Here is a 25120-nt window from a genome sequence, read left to right as displayed (position 1 = left end):
TATTATGAATACAATAGGCCCATAGTCATTGTTATACATGATAATGGCATTATATTTTCTTGCACCTTATTATTTCATTAAGGAATGCATTTATCTAGGTATGGCATTAAAAAAAAAAACCTAATTGTGACTTGGATGATTTTGATCATGATTAATTAATTAATTATGAAATAAAACACGTGTTATAAAAAACATTTAGGAAAGTATAATACATACTCCAAGTATTTAAATACACGCCATCATGTTGGGATTCAATATTTCGACATTAATTATGTCATCATCAGGAATGAAAAATTATCCATATTAGCAAGCTTATATGCACTAGTACTAAAAGTGTTTAACCAATTCTAGTATTTAGAAGAGAGGCAGCTACATTCGCCCGGGTTGCTATTTGGCCTTTTTGACGGCCAGGTTCCATGGGTGCCGCCAGGATGAATACACGCCTGGGCACCGCTTTGAATAAACCCATTTGCTGCTCTGCCTTCAGAGTCAACGGGGCGGGGTCTCCGAGATGGGGGGGGGGGGGGTCAGATTTCCCTGACAAAGCAAAGTGGGCGTGGTCGAGCTTCGATTAAAAGTTCCGAAGTGGTCTTGGGGTCGAAGCCCCCGAACATTTCGATAATTTAGGGGTTTGAAAGGCTTATTTAATCGATTTTAGGGTCTACTAATATGTAAAAAATACATGTAAGATTTGTTTCTTCCCGACGAATTGTGTTTTTTCTCGCCGACGGCGGGGGTGGGGGTCCAGTTCCCCCCCCTTGCAATTTGGCCTTTTTGACGGCCAGATTCCTAAAATCTGGCCGTATAAAATTTCGCCTGGCCGTAATGTTTAAAAAGTCACGGCCAAACTATATTTGGCCGAATTTGGCCGAATTTCTGAAAAGTTCACATTTTCTTTCAATAAGCCTAATATAACGTGTTTTGGATATGTTATTTACAAAAGCATAAATTCTATTTGATTCTAATCGTCGTACCCTTGTTTACATTGTACGTCCTTGCACTAAAGTTGACGTAAGAGAGTTTATCGAAAAGACTAGCAGTTAGACCTACATCTATTAATTTAAATTGTTCAGATAAAATATATAATTATGTTTTATGAAGTATATTATGAAATATATATTTCTTATGAAGTATTGTTTAAGCTTTATGACGACAGTTTAATGCAAGTGGAGGTTTCTATCTCTGTTGTTTGAGAATTGAATAAAATAAAATAAATAGGCCTAGTTTAATTAAGTTATTATTGCCTACTTGAATTGTACAGGCACTGCTGTTTTTTTTTTTTTTTTTAAATCCACTGCTTTTTTTTTTTTTTTTTTTTTTTTTTTTTTTTTTTTATGCAGAGCGCCATATAAATGCTCGATGTGATCATTCGAGTCCGATGGCACCTCCAATTTAAATTGGTGTTGCAGAGGCTTCTTCGAATCTACTCTGGAGTTAAGTTGTAGGCCTATATTAGAATCACGAGGAAGATGATTGTGATACCGACAATGACTTATTGTTTTAAGTACTGCAAGAGTAACGTAATTCAAAGGCGAATTTAGAAAGTTTAGATAAAAAGTATAAGTTTTCATAGGCTTGTGTATTAACACCGGTTTGTGTTGCCTAACTAATGTAATAATTCTTTCATTCTAATTGAAAGCGAGCCACGGATTTGCCATATAAAGATTCGATAATAGGCCCTTAAAAGTATTCTAGAAAATGACTACACTGTATGTTATTTAATAAATTTAAATCAATTATAATTAAAGAGCAAATTTAATAATGTGGTTGCGGGCATTTAATTTATGGTGTTAAATTAATTATAAGAACAGCAGTAATAGATTAACACTGTTCTGTGTACACCATTTGCTTTCTTCAAATTCAAACAAATGGCCGATGATTTTCGTGTAATTCTTGTATTTTAAATGAATATTATATGGCCACTATTGTCTTCTATTGGATTATCTGACCGAATTTTGGCCGATATCGAAAAAAAAGTTTGGCCTGATTTGGCCGTGAGATGGCGTGTGTTTGACCGCGAAGCCTGTCGACTATCTGGCAACCCTGTTCGTAACGCACATGTGTTTTGCCATTCGGCGCTGTGGTCAACAGAGCTGCTTCACTTAAGCCTGTAACGTAACACCAGGAATTTGATCTCTTTCTGTTATAAATAGACCTATACGAAATTCATAAGGATGGCAGGTACAATCTGGTTGTTCTATATAATAGTCTGTTGTGCAAATGCTAGGCCCTTGGCCTTGCTTGCTTGTTCGGTTGGCTAGGCCCTGTCACGTGTAGGCTTAGATAGGCTATCCTAGGCCTAGTAGTAGGCTGATGTAATGACTAATAATATTAATGGACTCAGGGTAGGCCTTGTCTCAGTTTACAATCTACAGTTGTTATGTTTTCTGTATATTATCTAGTAGGCCCTAGGCGTAGGCTAGGCTCCTACTACTACTAGGCTAGGCCTACTACTACTAGGGGTCAAAAATTAGGCTTTGACATAATTTTAATATAATAATTGTATTAGGCTTATGCAGTAGCTATGATTTTGCACACCTAGTTTTTCTAGTACAGTATGAGGCCTATATAGCAATTAGCAAGGGGTGGTGCAAGTGTAGGGGACTAGGAGTCGGCTTGGAGAAAAACAATTTGTTGTGGAAAAAAATTATATATTTTGATTTTAACATTGATGAACCCGCCTTCAGCCACACTCAGAGTTGTCGCCATTCTGGGGACATCTGGCCCAGACTGTAAAGTAAGACCTGCGCACCTAATAGCATCTGCTCAGAAATTTGGCCTAGAAAATCTGTCTACGCATTTTGGAAAATTGGAAAATATAAGGGCCGATTTTTCCGCAGATTCTGCCCAAAATTATCTTTTGACCTGATCCTAATATAAACAGTGTATTTAAATGCAGTAATTACGATTATACGCACCTATTTTCCTAGCGATTTTCCACGTAACTCTGACTTTGTGTTTGAGGAATCATGCGTACTCTTAGAAAACGTTATGGCATCTGGTCCCTTGTTTGAGACATTGCCTTCAGCTTTGTGCATATCCTGGTGCCACCACTACTAATAGGTCTACAGTAGTTTAGGATACTGTATGCGGGATAGTAATATTGTATGATTATTTCTCTTTACAGAATTGGTACCAGGCAAGTTGCTGAACGAGGGAAAGACAAAAAAGATCTTTGAACTCCCTAACAACCGTGTTTTGGTTCAATCGAAGGATCGCATTACGGCCCACAATGCGCAGAAAGTAAATGACCTCCAGGGCAAGGCAGCTATATCCACTAAAACCACTTGCCTACTGTTCGAGTACTTGGCGAAACTTGGTGAGCTTTACAACCATGGGTTGTATATTCAGAACAAAATTATCTTCCAGCAACATAGGCCAACCTTCTCTACTTGCTGTTATAAGTTAGCATCAGTGATATAAACCACAAAATTCTTCAATATATTTATATTCTCCACAATATAAGCTTTAGAATATTACTGGAGTCGACTTGCTATATTGCCAAAGTTATGAAAAGTATTATGGCTTCTCTGTATTGGATAAAAGTGTGTGGTACTACTACATTCTTATGCCAATTAGTAAATTACTCAGTTTAACATTTTGTGTTTATGATTGACTTTCCGCGACACTGGTTTGCGATGGCAAGCTTTGTATTGTTTGTTAAGATTGAGTGCCCTCTCACTAACTTTTAAAATTCTTTACGTAGAATAAAGTCTACATTTTATACTTGGCACAATCCCACATTTTTCTACTGTAGGACTTCCAAGTCATTTTATCAAACAGGAAACCGACACTGCGTTTGTTGCTGTCCGCTGTGACATGATTCTGATTGAATGGGTAACTCGACGTGTCGCCACCGGCTCGTTCCTCAAGCGCAATCCTGGAGTCCAAGAAGGGTACAGATTTTCACCTCCCAAATTGGAATTCTTTTACAAGGTTGGTCTCTCACAACTTGTCATTACTTTCAAGAAATAAGTAAATACGTTAACACTTCTATCTTGATTTGGCTTATGTGTTATGCTAATGAGCCAGATAATCAATCATACTTTTTAAAAACAAACTAATCTACCAATAAAATCACCTGCTATTTAAGATATATGGCAAGTATGTTTACAAATTTGATTTTAAATTGATGTGATTTTGTTTTGTAGTATTATAATGAACATCAGATAGGCGGGCCTAGGTCATGTTTAACCGCTTATAAAAATGCAGAAAAAAGACCGAAAACAAATTAGAATGAATTTATCAAAATGGTGCATTAAAATTATTCATATACTTACTACTTACCTATACATAATTAAAATGTATTGTCAACGCCAATATTTTTTAGATGTACGCCTAGCCGATACGCAGTGTGGCTGGAAAGTTTTGTTTTTCTGAGCATGTGCAGATTGTGCTTATCTGGCTCATTAGCATAACAATACAACACATAAGGCTAATTGAAGTTAGACGGATTAAACCAGTCAGCTTAGTATCCTGGCAACAGTTAAAAATCCTTGATAATGTTGTATAGCATGTTTTGCCTGTATTTCCATTTAAATTTCATGTTGCACAGGGTTCTATGTTATTTTTATTAGGATGATGCGGCTGGCGACCCCCAGTGGTCAAGGGAACAAATCATTGAGGCCAAGATGAACTGTGGCGGTCGTGTGATAAGTGCTGACGACGTGGACAAAATGAGTCGCATAACTGTCGCTGTATTTGAGGTTTTGGAGAAGGCTTGGTCCTCATTGGATTGCAGTTTGATAGACATGAAAATTGAGTTTGGTGTCAGTGCTGAGACTGGTAGGTGGACCTTGTTTCTAGACATCATTTTTTGCATAGCTCTTACTCAGAACCACTAATTCCATTGCTCTCAAATTTTTATTAAACATATTTGAAGTTCTTTATTAAACATTGAATATAATATTACTCTGTGGCCCTACATACAGGTGAGATTATCCTCGCTGATATTATCGACAGTGATTCCTGGCGACTCTGGCCATCTGGAGATCGACGTTTGATGAAAGATAAGCAGGTGTATCGTGACCTTAAAGAAGTGACCGAGGAAAGCCTGCAGGTGGTAAAGAAAAACTTTGAGTGGATCATGGAAAAAGTCAAGGTAAAATGTAAAATATATTAGAAATTCCATTCTTCAGCTGTATATGCCTAATTCTCTAAGCAGTCTAAAAAATAATTCTGCACAACTTGCATTTTTTAAATTTATATGCTAAATATTACATATTTCACTGATACCCTTTTTAGCTGTTTAACACTAAACCACCGGCTCAAGTTGTTGTATTAATGGGATCCCCCAGTGATGCGGAACATTGCGACAAAATCAAGAAATCATGCGAAGAGCTTGGAATCCTGTGCGAGACGCGAGTGACCTCGGCTCACAAAGGCACTGAAGAGACTATGCAAATCCTTGCCCAGTATGAAGGTTAGTACACCCTCCAATTCAGGACCCCTGTAATTCCGAGACCCCTCGAATTCAGGACCACTTTTCCAAAGACCTACATAACAACCTTCAACCTTTTATCACAAAGCTAGCCCTCTAATTGGAGCCCAACCCCGAGACCACCGGCGAACTGTATAAAGTTTATCATAATAAAGGTCAACCTATATAGCACATGTTGTTGGGACTTCTATGCGCTTTACAAACATGAACACAGATCAAAAATAGTGGCTGATTCAAGAGAGGCCTAATCGGCCCGGTGCCTCGCCCACCCCCACCCCTAAATTTTTCAAAATTTTAAATAAAAATGGAGGAAAAATGAAAATTATATTCAAATTTTCAGTGTGACCGTGCCATTTCCGGTCATTTACATGTGCCATAATCATCAATATTCTTACCTCAGCCCCCAGCTCAGTGGTTGGGCTGATGTGTACAAACCCAAAACCTGTGAAAAGACCCTCCTTAGGCCCCCTATATTTCAAATTTCTGGATCCGCCACTGAAGAGAGTAATACTTAACTAATTCTGAAGACATGCTAATGACACACCATCAACTAAGCATGGTTGGCTGTTGATTATAAAATAAATAACCAATATAATAAACAAATATTCTTATTTAATATATGAAAATTAATTTTTATGCTTTGTTGTTTTTAATCTTTTGGCATATATTTGTTTATATCATAGTGTATTTTTATGGTGACTATGTTTTTTAGGGGTTGACACACTGTTGGGTCTTGAATAACTATCGTGTGTTTTAGTTTCTGAAGTTTGTTAAAGATACCAGTTTTTGCTGGTATAGTAACAATACACAAAACCTTTTAACTTAATTTCTCTTTTCCTTGTCTAGGTTGCAGTATCCCTATCATATTTATTGCTGTGGCTGGTCGAAGCAATGGTCTAGGCCCGGTGTTGTCAGGAAATACGCCCTTCCCTGTCATCAATTGCCCACCGATCAAAGCAGATTGGGGTGCACAAGATATCTGGTCTTCACTTCGCATGCCATCAGGTAAATAACTTTTTCTTCTTTGATCATTCATAATCAATGAGTCAGAAGAATGTTGTTTTCTATGACTCTCTAGTCTATGCAAACATGTTCAAGTTTTCCATCTGTTTATTTCACTCCATTTCAAATCTAACAGGTCAAAATTCTGACGTTTATTGAAGAAATATTTACCAAGGTTTTTCGATAAGTTATTTTATGATAAAAAGTACAAATTAATATTGAAGTTTGAGGAGTTTTCAAACTTAAACTTTGTGTTAGTGGCTAATTTGGTCTACTGATCAGAAAAAAATGGCAGCTTCAGCATATAATCCTTACCTGGTATATGTATAAATAATTTATATACCATTACTTTTTGATATTTGAAGTTTTGTCCACACTATCAAAAAGTCATGATGTGCCTATTATGGTCTGGACAGGGTTTAAAGGTTATACTTTTGCTGTAATACTATTTCTGTTTTTATTTTTTATTCATCATTACTGTTAATTAGGCCCGAGTATACATAAGCTGACATTCGCATATAAAGGGAATTTATGTTGGCAATTCATTCAAGTTTTCAATCAATTTAACATCTAGGTGTTTCAGTGTAGTTTGTTTTGTGTAGCATAATACTTCTATAAATTTTATTATCTATAGGGGAGTTGCCTTATGCCCGCTAAGCAACCCTTGCTTGCTTTGTATCCTTTGTTTTATTTTCTTGCTTGAATTGTGTATGTAATTTATGACTGCAAGTGAAAATAAATTAGATTTGATTTTGATCATTAATTCTGATAACTATGCATTTGCTTTTGTTGTTTTTTATTTTTTAAAGGAATGGGTTGCAGTACAGTTCTTTCCACGGAGGCTGCAGCTCTGTGCGCAGCTGAGATGCTTGCTCTGAGTGACCACACCATCTGGGGGACGCTTCGCGTTAAGCAGCTCAACACCTGGTTAAAACTAAAGGAGGCTGACTGCAAAATGCGCAAAGCCCAGCAAGAAAAGAGTGCCTAGAAAAACGTCACCGGTTAATTTGCACTACACATATACAGGGTTAATTGTTAAGATATATTTTTTTTATTCATAAGAGATGGCTAATCTCTGTCCTATCCATTCCATGTTTTTATATTTGTAACTGTGTTAGTAGTGATCCAAGATTGGTGGCATTATAAATTATGTTAATTAGAACAGCAGCAAATTTTGGTTTGACGTTTGTAACCAGGCGATGAATAAATGTGCATGTCTTTAAAAGAAAATTATCAATGCAAGAAAGTAATATTGTAATGTAAGATTTTTTGAAATGAGTCACAATTAGTTCATATTCATTTCAAATTATTATTGTGTACAGCATGTTCTTATGTACAAATATGAAGCTGAAAATAAGAGAAGCTTATCATTGAAATCAGGCTGTGGTGCTGCCATCATAGAAATAAAAGAATTGCTGAAACCGACATTGTTCATTGTTATTATTCTTCAGTTTGGCTGATAGTCTGTTAGGCCTCACTTTAGAATAAAATGAGTTTGTGTGACGTTCAATGATGCTGGCATAATAAACATAGTACTGTATTTGACCACCATAAAATAAGTGCATCTTTACCTCATTTACATCAAAATCTACAAGTACACACACTGATGTTAAGTGAATATTGTTATTCATCCAGTAAGTGTTAAGTATAAAATTGTATTTAAATCAAAAAACTGGAACTTGCTATAATTAACGTTGAGTGACGTTTCGTCTCGTCCAGCTCCTCTGAACTTCTTTAGACAACTGACCTGTTAAGAAACAGAAAAAAAAAATACCACAGGCCTACTGTGCAAAAAATGACCACGTTTTCACACCCCTTCCATCCCAAGATGGTACAAAACAAATCATTTCATGTTTACGTCAGTAAGACCAAATGAACTCAATTAAACTTGTTTTTGTGTGCTTGTCCCTCCCTCGGAGGACTTCATAATATTTGCTCCAACTCTGTTCGTAATCTTGGTATTAGCTTTGAATTTTTTATGTCACTCTTCTCAGCAAGTTCAGTCTGTACGTCGTCTTTAAGTACCATGTTCGAAACTTGTGGAGGATCTCAAGTACTTGTCTTACTGTCGCTTTTATTTAACTCGATTGCTGCAAATCTAAAGCCATGTCCAGATTAATATTTACATATGGTCATACAGTTCGCGACCACCTTTGGGACCTGGAAATTTGGGGTGGTCTCGGAGTTGGTCTCCATTTAGAGGGCTAGCTCTGTGTTAAACATGTACTGTCCCTTGCAAAAAAAAAAAATCAGTGCAGTAACTGGAAGTGTTTCTATCATTTTTTCGCTGTAAACTAATGATTTTCATGGGTAAGCATTTTATAAATACACTCATTTTTATGTTCAAGTTGATAATTTTTTTAAATGAGCAAGTTAATTATTTTTTTATGATTTTGGTCATTTTCAAGGGACAGTACATCTTTAAAAGGTTCAAGATTGTTAATTGGAACTTTGGAAAAGTGGTCTCAGAATTAGAAGGGTCTGGAATTGGAGGGTGCAGTGTACATTATATTTGACGAAAGTATGTGATATGCCGAAATATGGTTACAGTGACATCACATCATGACTTTACATGTTCATAGCTTTAGACCGATACTGAAAACTTTAAAAGCTTCCAAACTCATCAATACATCACCTGATTTTTTGACCTGTTTGAGGGGCACTTATGAAAATAGTGGAAATTGAGGTGGCACTTATGGAAATAGATGTTGAAGGGTGCTTATGGGAACTTGGAAAATTCAAAGAGGCACTTTTTGAATTAAAAAAAAAGAAGCTTACATAAGGAAATCTGGAAACCCAATTTAAACCAGGGGTAACGCTAGCGGGGGATAATCTCAACCGCCGAAAGTACAATTACAATTATGTACAAAGTGTTGTATACTATTGTGATCGTATGGGTTGCAGTGGTGTGTCAGCTCTTCCCCGACATCCTTTTTAAATAAAGAATCCCGTAATTAACACAAACTTTTATTACCATTTAATAAAAAAAAAAAAAAAAAAAAACCCAGACAAATTACATTTTTCTCCCACCGGGGAAGGGGTGTGGGTGGCACACTACTGTAGGTTTTCCCCAAATATTGGGCCCGATCATCGATAGGTGAAATGTTATGAAAAAAAAGACAATACATTTTAACAGAATAATAGAGTAAACTCATTTTCATTGTTAATTTTTGCTTCACTGAAAAATATTATAAACAAATTCTTGCTAAAATCACATCATTTTTTGATTACAAAACCACAATACTTTCATGTACCGTGAACATTTAATATCGACCCATGCTAAAGCCTATAATTTGGTATCGGTATTTAATTAATATCAATTTACAATAAAAAAAAAAAAAAAAAACCGAATTATATGTATTGGCTTTCGACATGCTTGCAGAATGTTTAAAACCATTATTTATTCAGGATTATAGAAGGCTTGAAAGTTTCTGTAGCAAATGTAGCCAGACTGTTAAGTAGACTGACGAAATACATAGTGATTTGTCAATATTTTAATTTATTTAAGTCAGACTAATCCAGAAAATGATGTAAGATACATGGGACTCAAGCCACTGGAGGTTTATACTATTGATACATTTGTGTAAACTGACAAAATGTATAGTGATTCAGTGGCAGATCCAGCAATTCGAACTAGAGGGGGGCCCTGGAAGGTGCTTTTGCCGATAGAGGGTCAATAACCACCTTAACCCCATAATGGTTGGGGCTGAGGAAAGAAAAAATGAGTATGTCACTCCCAGACATAAATTTTAATATAATTTTTTTCCTCCATTTTTTAAATAATTTTGACAAATTTAAAGCGGTGAGGGTGCCCGGCTGGCTCAGCCCCCACTTGAAACCCCCACTACGAGTTTCCCAAGTGACTGAGCAGCATGAACCTCAAACTCTTATCTGCAACTGCTGTGCCAGTCCATCTCACATGTATGAAGTAATAATGTAGGTAAAATATCAAGGCAAAAATTCAGCTATTCAACAAACGGCTCCAAATCTCTTGTGGGTCATCACTTGGCTTTGGTAGACTCGCAGCTAATTCTCCAATTAAGTCTAAGGAATTCTGAAAGAGTAGATTGTACAGTAAATCTTTAGGCTGAGGCATAATATGGACTCCTATCTTTGAAGATAAGCTCAAATAGTCACACCCACACAGAAATGTCCGAAAGTTGGGGGTGTGGAGCGATCAACACTACACCAGAGGGATCCTGCATGCCCCAGGGAAATTTTAGTTTTCTAGACACCCAGGACACAATGGACGTTTTAAGCGATCAATCATTTCTTTATCATTCTTTTCTTTACTTTCCATAAGGGGAACTGGGGCGGTTCCCCCCTTCCTAAATCCACACCTGATAATAAATTACCTTGCACACCAGATGTCTCTGGATCTTATCTTCTATTAGTTTGTTTTGGAGCAATGTTTTTCTCCTGCACACAAACTGCTTCTCTGTGATTTTCTCTTTAGCTTTCACACAAACTGGGCAAGTTTTGATGTCATGCTCAACCACCTCATCAACTTTCTGTAATATATTTTTTTTTAAAGTCAATATGTAATAGATAAAAAGTAAATTTAATAAATTATTCTTAAATAAATTCTTTAGGTTTTTTTTTGTTTCATTCTTTTATTGAGCACTAAAATACTGAATTTAAGGACCTTGTAGAACCAAACAAAAAAATTATAAAATGGTACAGGCACCTAATTAGACTCCCAGAAGATTCTACAGTGAAATTTAAAGCGCAAAATGAAAGTTACAAGAAAGTTCAAAGGTCCGTCGGAAGACTAACTAAAATATGGACAAAATTAATTGAAGATGGCCTCAGAAATGTTGTGGACACCAACCAAGCACTTGACACACACCCTGCCCACAACAGAAAGCACTGGCTCGAGTTGGTAGAACGCGCGATGTCTAATGATGAATAGCATACACATGATGATGACGTAGAACCCTGGTTCTTAATAGGCGGCCCGTGGGATCAAAGGGCCAATCTCTCAGCCTCGTAGAGTTCACGTTTCCTTTAACCTTTCATGCGTGTCATGAATTAGGCCTTCATAGCAACGTGGCATAGAGAGTGCACATCGTGCGAGAGGGTAACAAAGTAGCCATACTATCATTTAGGGTCATAATACTTTCTATTACCCGCTTCTTAACCAATCAAATGTCTAGAATCTATGTATGCAGTATATAATAAAAATAATATATTTAAGAGTTAGGAGATACATGTTTAATAAAAAATAAACTGCGCCAAAATAAATAGCAAATGAAGTAATAAAGTACAAAATTAAAATAAGGTAAATAGTAAGAACATGGGGCGGATGGGGCAGGCTCCCCCTCCCCCACATTTTGCTACTAAATTTTAAAACTTTCACTGCAAATCAATGTTATGTGCTACTCACTTACCTATTCTGAAACTGTTGTGCCCCCCCCCCCCACACCCACCAGTTTAAAAAATTCTGGCTCCGCCCCTGGAGAGCTCTTTGGATGCTCTCAACCCCACACGTTATACAGGTTTAAAATATCTATTACCTAGAACGTCCGTGAATAAAATCTGTTACCGGTGAAGACTGCCTGCTTGAATTTCACACTGGTTTCCAATATTATGAGATACAGTAGTACTGTATTAGTGGTATCCATTTTGAAGTGCATGTGTAACACATTCACACAATATGTTAAACAAGATGGTAAAGGATAACCCACTAAAGTCCAATCACCTAATTCTTAACGTGTGCATGGGACCAATGGCTAAAACATCTTTTCTGATAGTGCTTTGTTATACTTGCATTTCAGCCCTCCAGTTGAAACACAAGGATATCAGTGGATGGAATTCAACGGCCATGGGTTAATAAGGTTAACAGTAGAGTTCAGAACACACTCAGTAATCACCACCAGTCTAAAACCACCTGATCTAAATTTTGTCACTGTAATTTTACCTTTTTCATTCTATGTCGGATATTCTCTATTTTCATTTCATCCAGCCTCCTCTCTGTGATTGGTAACGTCGACTGGACATGTTCATCTTGTTTTACATATTGCACAGAATCTAGAAAAAAATGATTTTGGCATTTTACATATACTATAATCGTCTGTATCAGCATGACATGGCCAGGCCTAGAAATTTACTTTTTTAGCCACTAGCAACCTAATGCTAAAATTTACTAGTCGTCAAACAGGTAACTGGCAAAATGAGTTGCTCAACTAATAAAATATATTGATAATAATATAACATAATATTTTTGGAAAATAAATTGTATGAAAATAACAACTAATGATTATGATGTACTTTATTGAAATTTGTGTGTTAAATGTTGTAATATAATATTTTCTGTTATGGTGAGTGTAGTACAATAATTATCACAAAGAAATAGCCAAATGAGTATAATCAATTTATATTATATTTATTTTATATTAATTTTATATTATATATTTTGAAAAGTTCCAGTTTATGTGACTTTTCTTTCATATTTTATTTTACTTAATTTGTTTTACTTACTAGGTTTAACTACAAGGTATTTTGTATAGATATTCCAACTAGCAATCATTTTTTTTTAATTTGCTGGTTTGTGAATGTTTACCTAGCAATTATGACAAACCTACTAGCAAATTGCTAGTTTGCTAGTGCGAATTTCGAGCCCTGATGGCATAATTAATTTTAAAGCAAATATATAAAGTATTATCAAGAAATACAATTTAATTAATTAAAGATGATTATAGAATCATATCAATAATCATTGATCATTATCACTAAACATATATCATTTACATCCGCAGTATTATCATGATTTCCATTATTATTTTCTTTTTTCTTTTCGAATGATATTTTTATGTATATGTATGTTGGGTTTTGTGCATTTGGAGAGCGTGTCGTGTTAGAAGTGCTTGCACCTGTTGATACACTCTCTCACTGGAATTTCTATTTAGATATATGTGTGTGTGTGGGGTGGGTGAATGGGTGTGTATGCATGTGTGAATGTGCATACATATTATATTTTTGTTTGTTTTCTTTTTTGTTATATACTTACTGTAATATACAGTACAGTACTGTATATTATATGATCACTGTACTACATAAAAGCATTACTGCAAGAGTTCATCAGTACTGTGTATCATTAGATATAGATACAGTATTATAAATTTTTTAATTGGTATTAATTGTCACCCACCTCACTTTCATCTTCAGAAGAATATTCATCATTTGCCGACTCGAATGTGTCTTCATTATAACTGAGCTTCATGTTTCTTTGAAAAATGTCAAACCGGGTGTCAGACTTGGACTTGGAAGTATCTCCGCCACTAGATTCATGACTACGCCTGTAAGTCAGTGTGTGGACGGATTCTGTTGTCAGTGAGTTGAAACTGTCTGATGTATATGCAGCCTCGCCAGTCCTTGATGAGATTACCTCTGATACTTCTTTGCCTATGCTGGAGCTTAGTGAATTGAAGCTATCTGTATATTGTGCTACTGATGATGCTGATGACGATTCCATTTTGTTACCTTAATAAGATTACATTTCTCTGATATAATGTAGAGCTTTGCGGCAATTTTAATCCTGATCTGTAATAACAGAAATGCTAACAATAAGTACTGTAAATGTAGTCCTGCAGCGCTTATTAAATGTCTCAAAGCTTTAGTGCGGCGCTTATTAAAGAGTTGCGCTTATTCGAGAGTAATGCTTACAAAAAAAATATTGCATGGCGCTTTGACCTATCTCACATATTCCCATAGTTCACTAGGCCTATCATAGGTCCGACAGTACGACATCGTAAATAAATGTTTGTAAAGACATGCTTGTGTCTTCATTGTATTAATTTATTCATTTTAACACTGTATATATTGTTGTAAAAAAACTAAAAGTGTTTCATTACACACCGGGTAATGGAGAATGGCACTTAGCGCTTAGCAAAAAAAAAAATCAGGTTTGGTGTAGCACTAATTGAGAGCGGCGCTAAATCAAGCATTTGTAGATAAATTATAGATGAGTAGATGGATTATCTGAGAAGTTAAGCTAAAGGCTAGCATGTTTTGAATATTCGCCCAACAGACTTTGTTATAAGGCTGAATCATATGAAGTTCGCTATAAAATAGTAACTAAAAGTACAGATCGAATAGGCCTCACTTTACATAAATAAGCAACAAACCAAATTATCAAAACAATAAGTATGGATATCACATTAAAAACATTTTATTTGTTGCAGTCACTAAATATTACAAATTGAAAACCACGAACATTCAATTAGAGAAAATATCGCATTCCATTTTTTTTTAAATGACTAAAAAAGTTTTTACAAAGAAACCTTCATAAAAATGCAAAACTCCCTGCCATAGGGAGAGAAGCAATCATAATGTATTTGTTAAAACCATGGCATACTGTGCTAGGGGATGCGTAGAGTGCGGGCCAAATCAGAGTTTGTGCTCCCCCATTTGGCTGGAAATGTTTGACGCAAAAAATACACGGAAGTATGGTAGGTTAAAATCACCATTTTTTTGTGCGCTAGTTCCCCCTCTTGAAACTTCAAACCTCATTTCACCTCAACCCCTCCCCATTGTAAGGTTCCTAGATACACCGCCATTTGGTTTAATAAACCCATGAGTGATATTTTGTTTTTGTATTTTAACTACATACAGTATTTTTTTTAAATTCCATATTCAAGGCAGAGGCTACTGTGCATCTATAGAGGAACTCTAATAGATCCCTTTAAAATATTACATTCATTGTGTTGACTCGTGTACTACACAGTACATTATTAAAGAAAACGTCTTAATATTTACCACTTCCATTAAATCACAAATATGTAATACTTGATTTTGCTTATACTTGCATTTCTTTTCACATATACATAATTATTTGTCTCTCCATAAATACACTATTCTTGTTTGACTGCACAATTAAAGAGTAAATCATACTTATTCACACTTAATATGAGACAGTGATGGCCCAATTTCCCCTCCCATAATTTATAGCAAAGATTTTATTATGTATTAGAAGGTTGATTACATGGGTGAATCTCCTACACAGAAAAATGTAGATGGTGATGATATGATGATGAATGATAATGATGAAGATGATTATGAATCTGATGATGATGATGATGATGATGGTGACCATAATGAGCCTGATGATGAAGATGACGGTGACAATGAAGATGATGGTGATGATAAAGGTGACAATGATGAAGGCAATGAAGATGACGGTGATAAAGATGACGGTGATAAATATGATGGTGATGAAGATGACAGTGATGAAGATGACGGTGAGGATGATGATGATGATAATGATGATGATGATGATGATGATGATGATAAAAATATTGATTGAGTTGACAAGGCGGTTGCAGGGTTTGCGTTATGGATGTTGTGTATTCTTAAATGAATTTTAAGATTACTACGGTCACCAAACTTCCGTTTACAATAATTACATTCAAAAGGTCTTTCTCCAATGTGCACTAGTAAATGGCTTTTAAGGGTGTAACTTTGTCTAAATTTCTTTCCGCAATATTCACATTTGTAAGGCGTCTCTCCTGTATGTATCAGCATATGTTGTTTAAAGTCTTGACGGTGTTTAAATTTCTTTCCACAATGTTCACATTCATGTGGTCTCTCGCCCGTGTGTATTACTAAATGTCTTTTAAGGCTATATTTCTGCCGGAATTTCTTTCCGCAATATTCGCATTCATAAGGCATCTCTCCAGCATGTATTCGCATATGCCGTTTAACATAGTGATGCCGTTTAAATTTCTTTCCACATTGACTGCATTCAAACGGTCCTTCTCCATGCGTTTTTACATGTTTCTTAACATCAGCAATGCTCATAAACTTTTCTCCACATTGTTCACATTCGTGTTGTTTTTTTCTTGTTTGTACGTTCGGACACTTTTTACTACTATTATTCCTTGTCTTACCAGCGTGCGTTAGTAAATGAACCTTCAAATATCGCCTTCGTTTGAACGTCTGTCCGCAAGTTTGGCATTTATGCTGCGGTGACGGTGACTCTTGAGTGTGTGCTGTTATCACGTGTTCCTTCAAATCATCGTTATGCATAAATTTCTTCCCACATTTTTCACATTCAAAAGGCTTCAAGTTGACCAACTTCACTCCAATGTGCTTTCTCAAATGCACGCTGAAATTAGTACGCTGATTAAATTTCTTCCCACAATAATTACACTCAAACGGTGAATCTTCCGTGTGTGTCCTCAAATGTGACTTTAAATAAACACCTTTTCTAAATCTCTTTTGACAATATTTGCATTCATCATATCTCAACTCATCTGCATGTACTTCCAAATGAGTTGTCAAAAGACCTTTGTATTTAAATTTCTTTCCACATTGATCACATTTAAACGTTTTTTTCTTTAGATGCATTTTCACATGTCCAGACAATTTCCGACTTGTTTTAAACATCTTCCCACAATATTGACATTCATGCAGGACCTTTTCTTCTGTGTGCTTGAACTTCAGATGTTCATCCAAATGCCTACCTTTATCAAATTGCAACTCACAATGCTTACATGGAAATGGCAATTGTGTCTTAATTCCTAAATGAGTCTTCAAAGTTGTTAAATCAACATTCAATCCACAGTGCTCGCATTCATACATAGTTTCTCCTACCTCTTCCTTCAAACTCTCATTCACTTCACGTTTGTATTCACTGCGTAAATTCATATTTTCCTCCTGAATTATACCACAACCAGATGATGTGAAATTCAGCAGCATTGTCTTTTTTCTGAAGACTCCATACCCTTAATGTTAATCTTGATTTCTTCTCAGGTTGAAATGTTCTTCCAGTGTAGTGTTGATGGCAATATTTGATATTCACTGATCAATTAACGTCGTCATCATTTAAACTTTCTTCATAGCTGTCGAAGAACCAAGTTTCTCAATTTATAATAAAGTATGCGAGTGAAAAAGCATATAATTTTTAAATGTTGATAAGGTGGTTTTTTGGGCTTTTTTTTTTTTTGCGGGGGAGGCCTTGAAGGTGGAGTTTTAGGGGGTCTAAGGTGAAGTGGATGATAAGATATTTCAAGTGAGGCGTGGAGGGGTAGCCGATCATTTCGGTGGGGGTAGGCGGGCGCTGCTTAGAGGCCCGGGAACTAGGCTAGGCTAGCTAGCATAAGTAAGGTCGAAGGAAAATTATATTATTATTAGCATAGGCCTAATTTATTGGCCTAGAGATCAAGCTCACCAAAAAAGGCGCTTGGTGCCTAGGCCTTGGCCTTCCACGAGTCTCGGCCGGCGGACAAGTCCGAAGTGCAAAGGCCTTGGCCTTCTCCGATCCGACGAGTCTCGGCCGGCGGACAAGTCCCCTAGGCTAGGCTAGACTAGGCCTAGGCTAGAATGCAGTAAATTAGGCATAACTCCTAGATCTAAAATAAACCATGCAAATAAATATATTTACTTACAAGCATTTCACAATATCGACGAGAATTTTTACTAGGCCTAGTCTAGAAATAAGTTTTGAAAAATACTTACAGATGCTTCACGACCACAGTATAGAGATATAGGCCTAGGGCCTAGGCTTAATGCAATATTTTAGCGCTAAAGTGTAATGTATTCGATGTTCGAAATACGCAGAGCTGTGTGTGTGTGTACCATCCAAGATGGCTGCCATAGATTTAGCCAATCAAATTTCGCCTAAGCGCCATCGTTTGCAATTGCGCCCTCAATTTAAACAGAAAAAAAAAAGAAACAGAAAAAAGAGAGAAAAGGAAAACAACGATGGATGATTTTTTTTTTTTAATTACTACACTACATTACAGTACACTAATGAAAATACATTTTTCTTTTTATTTCATAACAAGAAACCTAAATTTCAATTTGCTGGACATATATTGTTGAACCCGAAACAATTATTTGAAATATCGGGATGGTGTCCGGCGAGGGAGAGTTTTACCTCCATTTTATGTTAAGTTAGTTTTAAGTTAGTTTTAGGTAACTGGCAGCCCCATCGACGGCCATGGCAGCCTTCAGGTGGGAGAGGGTGAATGGTCCCAGCAGAATTTTTTTTTAAATAGCTGAACAAAGGGCGGATGAACTCTTCGGAGCCAACAGCCAAACCATTTTTAGTTTAAGAATAGGATTAGTTCCATTACTTTCCTTGTGCGGTTATTCATATTTATATTAAGTGCACAGAGGTCTCCATAATATTAATATGCGCTTAAGTCGGCCATTATTAAGTTATTGTTATTATTATTATTATTATTATTATTATTATTATTATTATTATTATTATTATTATTATTATTATTATTATTATTATTATTGTTATTGTTGTTGTTATTGTTATTATTATTATTGTTATTATTGTTAAAGTTATTATTATTATTATTACTATTTAATTTTGATTGAGGACTCACACGCAACGCTCGTTTTTATTGAGCAAACGCAAGTTGTGCATATACGGTTGTACTGCAATCTATCGTACTAAGTACTGTGTATACTACGTATACGTACTATATACGGTATATTCTTCAGCAGAAATTTCTTTATTTATTGTTATTTATAAAAGTACAGTAAACAACATGGAGAGGCCATGTAGCCACATTTTAAAAATTTTGTTGTTAAAATGTAAACCCGCTACCGAAATCAACGGATACAGGTTTTCAAGTTTAATAGGGGTCTGATAATATATACACCCCAGCCCACGCTTGGTGAAAAATTGTTTGGTATCTCAAGGAAATAGATACTGACAACCTACTTAGCCACTCCCCTCAAGAGGCAGTCACAAGATTTAAGGTTAGCATGTAGGATCTATACTCACCTCATGGCAACCATGGTTGAGGCTGAGGTGATCAAATTGTTGAAATATGGCGCCATGCCCGGAAACAGCAGGTGGCAAAACCGTAGAGCCTTTACCCCTCCCCATCATGCATATTGGTAGAAACAAGATTTAAAATTAGCGGAACATGTTGTTGTCGATGTGAGCAAATTTTGAAAATATGGCACGTCCCTTTCGACATTGGCGTAAATATAGGTTTCCAGGGACCCCGGTCAGTCGTGGCCCTCTTATAAAAATAGACATTTCCGGAGTGTCAATCAAACTTAACAACCGACTAATCAGAACAGCGCTAAGAATACGCGCGCGTCTTACAAACACACGTGTTGTCCCACAAACGCACGTGTTCGCGTATGTTTTAATACACTGCCGTCTTGTGGGACCTTAGCAACAATATCCAAGGGGCGGAGCTTGGCGGAAAGGTCCATTGGCCAAGTCTGATCATCCGGCTACAAAGCTTTTATTCAGTTAACAAACTTACTCCTTAATAAAGTACCGGTAATCCATAGTAAAATTATCCCCCGCCGAACACCATCGCTATATTTCTGAGTCTAGAATTCGGGGGACAGAAAAAAATGTTAATAAAAGAAAAATTATTTGTAATTTATTACTATATTACTGAAGTTATCCACAGTACCCTGTCAGATAATACCATCCTGGTACCATCCTGAGTCTAGATTGCGAGGCTGGAATATTGATTACTAACAGATACAAATATAGCTACTTTATTATCATAAAAACACGTAGTACAATATACACTGTATATGACATTTACTAGATTAATCTATAGGCCCTATTAAAATATTTGCTCCAAATCCAAGTTTCGTGACCTAAATATAGGATGGCAATAACTCTGCACGTATAATATAGGCCTTAAAACTTTGACCATAACATGTTTTTGTGCTTTGTTTGTTAGCAAAATGTTCACAGCATATCCCCGGATATTTGTTTTGATCGTTGCCGGCAGGGGGAGGTGGTGGGGGAGGGAGCGTGTGTGGGTAATTTTTCCAATAAATTTTGAGAATACTGTATGACATTGGACACCCTCTTACCAGGTATAACGCAAGAAAACTTTAGGCCTATATTAACAAAAGAGATAATAAAGGCGTTCTTGTCCTTACCTGAGGAAAGGACAAGAACGGAAATCTTAAAAAAAAAAAATAATAATAATAATTAATTTAATTTATTTAAAAAATATCTTGTTGTCTGTTGACCAAGACAAAGTTGCCACATTGTATGGGGTGTTCCAGTTCAGATTCGCAAGATGTGTTAATTAAAATGTTCATACAAAATTACAAAACCGCCACAGCCCATAGCCACAATATAGGGAGCTATCGAGTTGTGCGACGACGCGACGCTAGAACGGAATCACTCTTGCGTGACCGTCCTACCTGGTGTCCTACATTCTCTGCATACGTAGATTTGGCCAAATTACGTTGCAAAATCTACTCGACGAGGTGACCTTAACGTTCTTGCATGCGCAGATGACTTTTAGTGACGTCATTACGTTCTACGTCCTACCGTCGTCGTGCAATCGACAGCTCCCTATTATCGGCGCTGGTTCAGACGGCACGCTCGCCTACAGTTCCGGTGGAACAAGTCTTTTCGGGGCTACCCTGTGTATACCGGTCCATACAGCCCATGTTGTCTTGTGATTGGATTACCACATTGAAAAGTGATTTAATAGTTCACTGTTTGGCATTTCCTTGGCCCTGTGCGTAAAGCTGAATAAATAAAGTCTGTGAGAAAATGCCAAATAAAAAAACTGATTATAGGCATTCAGTGGATGTTTTTAAAGTACTTTATTGTATAAAAGACTCAAAATAATATACTTGTGAGTACATAAACTTAAAATTCATTCAATAACATAGTTCACTGCAACTAAAACTGAACTGTTTCAATACAAATTTTGTCTTTGTGTTACCATTTTAATATGAAAATAACTTAAAAAAAACATAATTAGGAAATAAACATAATGCCACTACCCTACCAAATCTTGATTTATACCTAAGATTTATTGTTTAATCATTTCAAATTAGTTGTTAAAATTCAACTTATTGTTGTTTTCCGGTAATTATATTTTCCCATTTTGATTAACAAAATATGATGCAAAAGTAAAATTGACCATATTAAGTTAGAGTTAAGTACTGTATATAATTAAGTTCTATATTCATCTATTATAATTTTGGTTAATATTTTTTATATTTATTATTGAAATAAAAAAAAATAATTTATCTATGGACACAATTTAATTAATAATTTAAAGTGTAGGTTTCAAGCAATAATTAGACACAAAACTACAATGTTAAAATACAAACATTTGTGCACCAGTGACAATCATTTTACGAATGCTGCAATGTCATTATTATTATTATTATTAATATTTAGTGCTTAGAGACCTTGCTTATTTCCACCTTATAAATTGACCTAATTATTATTATTATAAAATATAGATTGTTTTCCCATTGTTTTTCGAGTTGAGCAAACAAATGTTGAATGACGTCTGTATATGCGCATCTGTGAAGTTTCCATGAAACTCACTATTGAGCATGAAAAAAATGAATGGAATCGCCCGCTTTTGTGAATTCTGTATTTAGGCATAGGGTGGAGGTACTGTAGTAGGCATTCTTTATGGAGTGACACTCTTGTTCTCTATGTTAACCATGAATATGTTAAGTGTAACTGATTGGCTTACAGTAAACCTTCAAACTAGCACAATATAACAATATTTAAACGCCATCTAATACAAAAACAGTAAGATACTTAATTAGGCCATTTTTAAAATAAAATTCTCGGAAGGTTAACTACAGAATTTACAGTGCACTGCAGTTAATGTGTTGAAGGTTGTAAAAACATTGCATTTAAAAAAAAAATATCTTTCGCTTTACATTAGTAGTCATTTGTGAAACAAAATGATAGGCTATGTCAAGTGAGGGGTGACCAGACAGCCCCCAACCTCCTAATTTTTTCAAAATTTGAACAAAAATTGAGAAACCAGACAAAATTGTATTAAAGTATCTGAGAGTGTCATTTCCGGCCATCTAGAGGTGCAATAATCATAATTTTTTATTACCTCAGCCCCAACCGTAGGGCTAAGGTGGGTGGACATTCCATTTGTGCAAGACCCTCCCAGGGTTCCCTCTATTTCGACTTCATTGACCTGCCACGGTTGGAGTATCACTTCCGGGCTACTATACTGTATAGAAGGGTAATTGTGAAAAGTGAAGGTTTCATTGGGGATACCCCTCATGATAAATAATTCATCGAGATCATGGAAGCAATCTCAACTTCGAAAAATCAGTGGTGGATTCAAGGGGTGTGGGGGGGGGGATTTCAATTTTTTTTTTTTAAATAGGGATAAAGAAAATTATATTCAAATTTTATGTCTGAGAGTGAATTTCCAGCCATCTAGTGGTGCCATACTCAGAAATGATCTTACCTCAGCCCCAACCATGGTGGGTCTGATGTAGTACTTTCACTATATCTGTGAAAGTACCTTCAGGCCCCCTCCCCCTATTTTGAATTCCTGGATCCGCCACTGTCAATAAAAACAATTATGGAGTCATATTACAGTAGCCTGATGCCTTTAAAACAACTAGTAAAATTTACCAAACCTAGTCAAACATTTGTAGCTTCCAAGGGGCTTCACCTTCTGGACCCCTACCAGGGGCCTTTGGCAGCCCACTGGTCCCCAGCCTAGATGCTCGCTTCACTCGCATATTGGACCTTATGAAATGGCCCACCCCCCGCACTCTTAAAAACGTTCCCCTGCCGTGGATGGAAATAATGGCAGTGAAGACGAAGGTGATGATGAGGATGACAGTGATGAAGATGACGGTGATGATGATGATGACGACGAAGATGACAAAAATGATTGTGTTGACAAGGTGGTAGCAGGGTCTGAGTAATGGATGTTGTGTGTACTTAAATGGTTTTTTAAATTACCATGATCACCAAACTTCCTTTCACAATAGTCACATTCAAAAGTTTTTTCTTCAGTGTGCACTAATAAATGTCTTTTGAGGCTGTAACTCTGTCTAAATTTCTTTCCGCAATATTCACATTCGTACGGCGTCTCTCCTGTATGTATGCGCATATGCCGTTTAACATCTTGACTCTGTTTAAATTTCCTTCCACAATGTTCACATTCATAAGGTGTCTCCCCGGTATGTGTTCGCATATGGCGTTTAACGGCTTGACGCTGTTTAAATTTCTTCCCACAATGTTCACATTCATACAGTATTTCCTCCGTGTGTATTACTAAATGTCTTTTAAGGCTGTATCTCCGTTTAAATTTCTTTCCGCAATATCCACATTCATAAGGTGATTCTCCAGTATGTGTTCGCATATGTTCTTTAAGGCAGTTACGCTGTTTAAAACTCTTTCCACAATAATTACACTCAAATGGCGAATCTTCCTTGTGTATACTCAAACGCGACTTCAAGTAAACGCCGTTTTTATATTCCTTCCCAAAGGATTGTTGTTCAAATGGAATTACATTTGATTGGTTTATTTCTTCTGGGTGCTGGAACTTCAGATGTTCATCCAAATGTCTGCCTTTATCAAACTGCAACTCACAATGCTTACATGGGAATGGCAATTGTGTCTTGATTCCTAAATGAGTCTTCAAAGTTGTTAAATCAACATTCATTCCACAGTGCTCGCATTCATACATAGTTTCTCCTACCTCTTCCAAATGTTTCTTCAATCTCTCATTCACTTCACGTTTGTATTCACTGCATAAATTCATATTTTCCTCCTGAATTATATCACGACCAGATGATGTTGATTTCAGCAGCATCATCTTGTTTCTGAAGGCTTTGTACACTTAATATGTTTTCTCAGGTTGAAACTGTTCTTCCAGTGTGGTGTTGATGGCAATTCACTGATCAATTATCATCGTACTCATCTGAACTTTCTTTATAGCTGTTGAAGAACCAAGTTTCTCAATTTATAAACAAAGAAAATAATCAAATTTATATTTAAAAAATATGTTTTTGTTGTACTGGTAAACATATTTGCAAGAATTCCTGAGCTTTTCAAGTGTAAGATGGAAAATGACCATTTTAAATTAAAAAAATAAGAATTTCCCAAATGTGATGAGGGAGTGGATAATAAACTAATAATTTTTTTAAGGGGCCTTAGGCCTAAATGTTGCAAGATTTAGCCTAGCCTAGCCTACCAGGCTATCAAGGTGTTTGGAAGTCTTACCTAATGAAAACATTAAGAGGGATGAATAAATGGCGAAACAACCTAGCTAGGGTCTAGGCCTAAACCCTATGTACTTACAGATCCAGCAGCCAACTTACCATCCAAGGATAGGCCTAGGCCTAGGTCTTGGTCCCGAGGCCCACTCCAACGAACGAGGCCCTCTCGACAAGGTATGGGTCCCTTATGATAAACGAAGTGTCTATGCTTGGCCTAGGCCTAGGCTAGCCTAGGTATAGCCTCTAGGCCTGGCCCTAGCTCCAGATATAAAGCAATAAAAACCATTCAAAAAATGCACTTACTTACTGGTATTTCACATTATTGACGAGAGTGGCTTTCTTGTTGCCTAGAAATAAAATACTATAGTAGGCTAGGCCCAGGCGAACAAATTTGTTCGATGCGAGACGAGAGGACCACTTATTTCAAAATCCAAAAATCTTGGAATATGGAACGCAAAAAAAACTCCCAAACCAATCCAAATTTCATACATAGAACGAGGAGGTATAAAAAAGTTAGAGAGAGCTCAGTTGAACGCCGCCACAAAAAAGGTCATTACTATTAGTGTAATTGGTAAGAAGGTCAACCACCTATTAGTGGCTAGGTAAACCTCCTGTAAAACTCTCTCAAGGACGTATTACTCCTCCTCAATTACTCTAAAGAGAAGTATACTCTACAGTCGTTTTAGTAGTGGTTTAAGCTGGTCAGGTATG

The 25120-nt window shown here is 36.3% G+C and overlaps 3 protein-coding genes across 3 annotated transcripts; 1 reads left to right on the top strand and 2 right to left on the bottom strand.

Annotated features, from left to right (window-relative positions):
• The first annotated feature begins 2024 nt into the window (after positions 1-2024).
• On the top strand, positions 2025-7867 carry LOC117108681 (multifunctional protein ADE2-like). Its single transcript, XM_033250784.1, has 8 exons — positions 2025-2181; positions 3128-3319; positions 3758-3936; positions 4578-4785; positions 4932-5101; positions 5245-5422; positions 6287-6445; positions 7252-7867. Exons 1-8 carry the CDS (start codon positions 2175-2177, stop codon positions 7428-7430), a joined length of 1272 nt encoding a protein of 423 aa, XP_033106675.1. The 5' UTR covers positions 2025-2174; the 3' UTR covers positions 7431-7867.
• A 1163-nt stretch (positions 7868-9030) lies between these two features.
• On the bottom strand, positions 9031-13916 carry LOC117108663. The gene is made up of 4 exons (XM_033250759.1): positions 13598-13916; positions 12363-12472; positions 10798-10953; positions 9031-10496 (listed from the first exon to the last, which is right to left on the bottom strand). Exons 1-4 carry the CDS (start codon positions 13914-13916, stop codon positions 10404-10406), a joined length of 678 nt encoding a protein of 225 aa, XP_033106650.1. The 3' UTR covers positions 9031-10403.
• A 672-nt stretch (positions 13917-14588) lies between these two features.
• Positions 14589-24851, bottom strand: LOC117108662 (zinc finger protein 91-like). Its single transcript, XM_033250757.1, has 3 exons — positions 24717-24851; positions 22965-24128; positions 14589-17166 (listed from the first exon to the last, which is right to left on the bottom strand). Exons 2-3 carry the CDS (start codon positions 24004-24006, stop codon positions 15497-15499), a joined length of 2712 nt encoding a protein of 903 aa, XP_033106648.1. The 5' UTR covers positions 24007-24128; positions 24717-24851; the 3' UTR covers positions 14589-15496.
• Positions 24852-25120: the final 269 nt, after the last annotated feature.

This window comes from Anneissia japonica, unplaced genomic scaffold (assembly GCF_011630105.1).
Source record: "Anneissia japonica isolate Jap-2015-1 unplaced genomic scaffold, ASM1163010v1 scaffold1587_len1432017_cov164, whole genome shotgun sequence".
In the NCBI taxonomy this organism is placed as follows: domain Eukaryota; kingdom Metazoa; phylum Echinodermata; class Crinoidea; order Comatulida; family Comatulidae; genus Anneissia; species Anneissia japonica.
The sequence above is the reverse complement of the archived record's forward strand: the minus strand, read 5'-3'. Positions and strand labels throughout refer to the sequence as shown.

Excerpts from the sequence above, each read along its gene's own strand:
- LOC117108681 (XM_033250784.1), top strand. Across the intron at positions 4,786-4,931 it reads TGGTGTCAGTGCTGAGACTG|GTGAGATTATCCTCGCTGAT; the intron begins GTAGGTGGACCT and ends CCCTACATACAG. Across the intron at positions 6,446-7,251 it reads TTCACTTCGCATGCCATCAG|GAATGGGTTGCAGTACAGTT; the intron begins GTAAATAACTTT and ends TATTTTTTAAAG.
- LOC117108663 (XM_033250759.1), bottom strand. The coding sequence starts at position 13,916 with ATGGAATCGTCATCAGCATCATCAGTAGCACAATATACAGATAGCTTC. Across the intron at positions 12,473-13,597 it reads ATATTCTTCTGAAGATGAAA|ATTCTGTGCAATATGTAAAA; the intron begins GTGAGGTGGGTG and ends ATTTTTTTCTAG. Across the intron at positions 10,954-12,362 it reads TCCGACATAGAATGAAAAAG|AAAGTTGATGAGGTGGTTGA; the intron begins GTAAAATTACAG and ends AATATATTACAG.
- LOC117108662 (XM_033250757.1), bottom strand. The coding sequence starts at position 24,006 with ATGATGCTGCTGAAATCAACATCATCTGGTCGTGATATAATTCAGGAG. Across the intron at positions 17,167-22,964 it reads TCCATCCACGGCAGGGGAAC|GGTATGGAGTCTTCAGAAAA; the intron begins GTTTTTAAGAGT and ends ATTAACATTAAG.